This window comes from Ceratina calcarata, unplaced genomic scaffold (genome assembly GCF_001652005.2).
Source record: "Ceratina calcarata isolate Rehan_Ccalc_2016 unplaced genomic scaffold, ASM165200v1 scaffold354, whole genome shotgun sequence".
NCBI classification, from domain to species: domain Eukaryota; kingdom Metazoa; phylum Arthropoda; class Insecta; order Hymenoptera; family Apidae; genus Ceratina; species Ceratina calcarata.
The window spans coordinates 30,372-34,842 of NW_017158368.1; the positions used below are offsets into that span (position 1 = coordinate 30,372).

Below are 4,471 nucleotides of genomic sequence, written 5' to 3' on the forward strand. Positions count from 1 at the left end.
AGCAACAGCAATAATAATAATAGTAATGATAAATATTTCTGATTGACCTAACGTTTCTTCAATTAATTTCCAGGGTTTCAATTATCCACCGGAGGCGGGTTACGCTTTGGACCCGCACGCGGGTCCACGGTACTACATGCTTGAGACCCACTACGCGAACCCTCAGATAGACAGCGACAGTTCCGGGCTGCGTCTGCATTACACGGACCGGTTGCGTACCCACGACGCCGGCGTCCTCAGCGTCGGGATCGACCCTAACTGGCGTCACATCATCCCCCCGCGTCAGCCGGAGGTCGTGTCCGAAGGACACTGCATCTCGGAGTGCACGGGACGCACCGTGCCGAACAGCGGCATCAACATATTCGCCGTCATCATGCATACCCATCAGCTGGGCAGGAAGGTCCGATTGCGTCAGATAAGGTCCGGCGAGGAGCTGCCACCCATCGCGTCCGACACCAATTACGACCCCACCTATCAGGAGTATCGGAAGCTGCAAAAGCCCGTCAGGCTCTATCCGGTACGTATCAACCCTGACCGTTCCCTCCCCCGTTTCCGACGCACACCTCTGTCTCTCCACAATGGAATGCATCGGGACCGCAATCCTTTTATTCTGATTTAAACGATGATACCATGAATCGAAATTGGTCCGATCGAGGACCTCTCACGTGTCCATGTCCAACTTGAAACGATACACAATAAGGAATAAAAATACTAACACAATTCGACTAGGCCTTTAATCACCCAACCTATCCTAATGATAGTTTAAAATTGTGAACAGGTTAATAACTGTGCTGTTGTCCGTTTTTGTTCCAGGGTGACCATTTGGTGGCGGAGTGCACCTATTCGTCTAAATCCAGACAAGCAATCACGCTGGGTGGACTAACGATGAAAGAGGAGACATGCCTAGTGTCAGCGCTCTATTACCCACGGATCGAGATGTCGCTCTGCTACTCGCTGCCGTCGGTGCCGACAGTGCTACACAGCCTGGGGATCGAACTACTCATGCAGTGAGTAAATACGTACATATACATATATGTCTGTTTCGGTGTGATATGTTCTTTTTTTTTTTTCGGTTTCAAAGGCCGTTATTAATTTACGTACACGGGACGGTTGATACCGGGACGGTTAATGATCGCGACGGGTCACAAAGCGGCGGAGGCAGACGTTCGCTCCTTTTACTCTGATTACTTTAAATTGGCAATTAGGGACGGGCGATGTCCCGTGCGTCACGACCGCACGACCTGTCGTTAGCCATAGGTCCCTTCCTCGGTCGCATCGCGCCAGACGCATCATCGTTCATCGTATTACGTAACGTTACGTGTGTCACGAAGACGCTTCCTGCGACGTGTCACGAACTTTAATGCAACAACTCATCCTGTTTGGCTAGACACACACCTGTGTGCCAAGAGTGTATTCAGTGGACGTAGCTAAATTGCTGTTATTACTAGTACTAATATCGGCAGGTCGTTCCTAATTGGCTCGTTAGAGTCACTCCGGTAGAGATCATTGTCATCTTCGCGTGACGTCGCTGTCAAATGGTTACGACGACCCTCAGGTCAACGTACCTATTTTAATAGGTCGAGAACTGTTATTATAATTAATACTAAACGATTGTTCCTTTTTTTATAAATCGACAAAAATGATAATTGTGCTAAAAGGCACCTTTTAGAGCTGAATAACTTTGAAGAATTATAGTTAAGGAACCTAGAAAAATGTCCTTTTCTCATTGCAGAGGTCCCGGGCCAGTGAAGATCCAGGACCCAGCAGAACTGCGGGGCATGTCACTGGAGAATCGTTTACTGAGCGTCGACTGGGAGTCCAGCTTCCAAAGCTTCCAACAAGCAACCAGAGAAGGCACCTTCAAGCCGCTTTGTTGGACGAGCAAAGGAGCCCTGCCAGACACGGACGACCTAGAAGTCCACTACCCGAGGATCCTCAGGCCGTACGAAGAAGTGAGCCCACCTTGCCTGAAGAAATCATTCAGAAACAAGGTGTCGAGGCTCAGCGAAGACGAGGACATCGGTGCGCCCATGGATCCGGACAGCGACGAGACGAACGCGGTTGAACGCGGACAGCTGGTCCGCAGCAAAGTGTCACGCAGTAGCGACGGTCCGACTGGAAGTTCCTCGACGAAATCAGCACCGCTGGTACTGATCCTGGCCGCAGTACTCGCGGCGGTGTCCGGCGTCCGGTTCAGGTGAACGCTGGCTACCCGAGCCGATCGATCACGAAGTAACCAATCTAGGACGACCGTTTCATCCTGTTGTGGATCGCGCTGGATCGGGGGAGGAGGTGAGTACGTGCCGGTGCGCGTATACCCTCTGACGCGTCACTTAGGCTAAATAACTATTGTCGTTGATTGGTCGTTGAGTGAGGACCCGAGTGGTTCGTTTCCGCGTGCATCGGCGACCATGCGTCCCAGTTTCGAGATCGTTGCACAATTTTTCATACGCTGTAATAATGAGCCGACGCCGCGGGGACGAGCGGCTGGGAGAGAGACAGATATTTTTCACGGCTACGCTGTTTCACGTGGAACGTACGGTCTAGATTGCCAAATATATTTTACTCGAACGAGTCCATCCTGGGGTGAACGATCTTCAACAGGATCGGGATATACTTTGTCCTCATTCAAGGGCCGACCTCCCTTTTCGCGATCTCTCCTGCACAGAGTATACAAACTGGTCCAGCTGAATGTTGTTATTATTATAATTCACACCCATTTAAATATAAAATCCAGACAAGCAATCACGCTGGGTGGACTAACGATGAAAGAGGAGACATGCCTAGTGTCAGCGCTCTATTACCCACGGATCGAGATGTCGCTCTGCTACTCGCTGCCGTCGGTGCCGACAGTGCTACACAGCCTGGGGATCGAACTACTCATGCAGTGAGTAAATACGTACATATACATATATGTCTGTTTCGGTGTGATATGTTCTTTTTTTTTTTTCGGTTTCAAAGGCCGTTATTAATTTACGTACACGGGACGGTTGATACCGGGACGGTTAATGATCGCGACGGGTCACAAAGCGGCGGAGGCAGACGTTCGCTCCTTTTACTCTGATTACTTTAAATTGGCAATTAGGGACGGGCGATGTCCCGTGCGTCACGACCGCACGACCTGTCGTTAGCCATAGGTCCCTTCCTCGGTCGCATCGCGCCAGACGCATCATCGTTCATCGTATTACGTAACGTTACGTGTGTCACGAAGACGCTTCCTGCGACGTGTCACGAACTTTAATGCAACAACTCATCCTGTTTGGCTAGACACACACCTGTGTGCCAAGAGTGTATTCAGTGGACGTAGCTAAATTGCTGTTATTACTAGTACTAATATCGGCAGGTCGTTCCTAATTGGCTCGTTAGAGTCACTCCGGTAGAGATCATTGTCATCTTCGCGTGACGTCGCTGTCAAATGGTTACGACGACCCTCAGGTCAACGTACCTATTTTAATAGGTCGAGGACTATTATAATTAATAATACTGAACGATTGCTGCTTTTTTATAAATCGACAAAAATGATAATTGTGCTAAAAGGCACCTTTTAGAGCTGAATAACTTTGAAGAATTATAGTTAAGGAACCTAGAAAAATGTCCTTTTCTCATTGCAGAGGTCCCGGGCCAGTGAAGATCCAGGACCCAGCAGAACTGCGGGGCATGTCACTGGAGAATCGTTTACTGAGCGTCGACTGGGAGTCCAGCTTCCAAAGCTTCCAACAAGCAACCAGAGAAGGCACCTTCAAGCCGCTTTGTTGGACGAGCAAAGGAGCCCTGCCAGACACGGACGACCTAGAAGTCCACTACCCGAGGATCCTCAGGCCGTACGAAGAAGTGAGCCCACCTTGCCTGAAGAAATCATTCAGAAACAAGGTGTCGAGGCTCAGCGAAGACGAGGACATCGGTGCGCCCATGGATCCGGACAGCGACGAGACGAACGCGGTTGAACGCGGACAGCTGGTCCGCAGCAAAGTGTCACGCAGTAGCGACGGTCCGACTGGAAGTTCCTCGACGAAATCAGCACCGCTGGTACTGATCCTGGCCGCAGTACTCGCGGCGGTGTCCGGCGTCCGGTTCAGGTGAACGCTGGCTACCCGAGCCGATCGATCACGAAGTAACCAATCTAGGACGACCGTTTCATCCTGTTGTGGATCGCGCTGGATCGGGGGAGGAGGTGAGTACGTGCCGGTGCGCGTATACCCTCTGACGCGTCACTTAGGCTAAATAACTATTGTCGTTGATTGGTCGTTGAGTGAGGACCCGAGTGGTTCGTTTCCGCGTGCATCGGCGACCATGCGTCCCAGTTTCGAGATCGTTGCACAATTTTTCATACGCTGTAATAATGAGCCGACGCCGCGGGGACGAGCGGCTGGGAGAGAGACAGATATTTTTCACGGCTACGCTGTTTCACGTGGAACGTACGGTCTAGATTGCCAAATATATTTTACTCGAACGAGTCCATCCTGGGGTGAAC

General features: G+C 50.7%; 2 protein-coding genes across 2 annotated transcripts in view; both read left to right on the forward strand.

Annotated features, from left to right (window-relative positions):
• The window catches only part of LOC108625452 (MOXD1 homolog 2-like), a gene marked incomplete at its 5' end in the record, with an annotated part of 12,653 nt that extends 9,931 nt beyond the window's left edge, over nucleotides 1-2,722 (forward strand). Inside the window, 3 exons of the mRNA XM_026813980.1 lie at nucleotides 74-517; nucleotides 814-1,007; nucleotides 1,733-2,722. Of these exons, the coding sequence (XP_026669781.1) occupies nucleotides 74-517; nucleotides 814-1,007; nucleotides 1,733-2,201 (1,107 nt within the window). The remainder of the gene's footprint in view (nucleotides 1-73; nucleotides 518-813; nucleotides 1,008-1,732) is intronic.
• A 43-nt stretch (nucleotides 2,723-2,765) lies between these two features.
• Nucleotides 2,766-4,076, forward strand: LOC108625453 (MOXD1 homolog 2-like; the record flags this gene model as incomplete). The annotated part of the gene is made up of 2 exons (XM_018025504.2): nucleotides 2,766-2,887; nucleotides 3,612-4,076. Coding segments are annotated over exons 1-2 (587 nt in total), but the record flags the coding sequence as incomplete, so codon positions are not given.
• Between the last annotated feature and the right edge of the window lie 395 nt (nucleotides 4,077-4,471).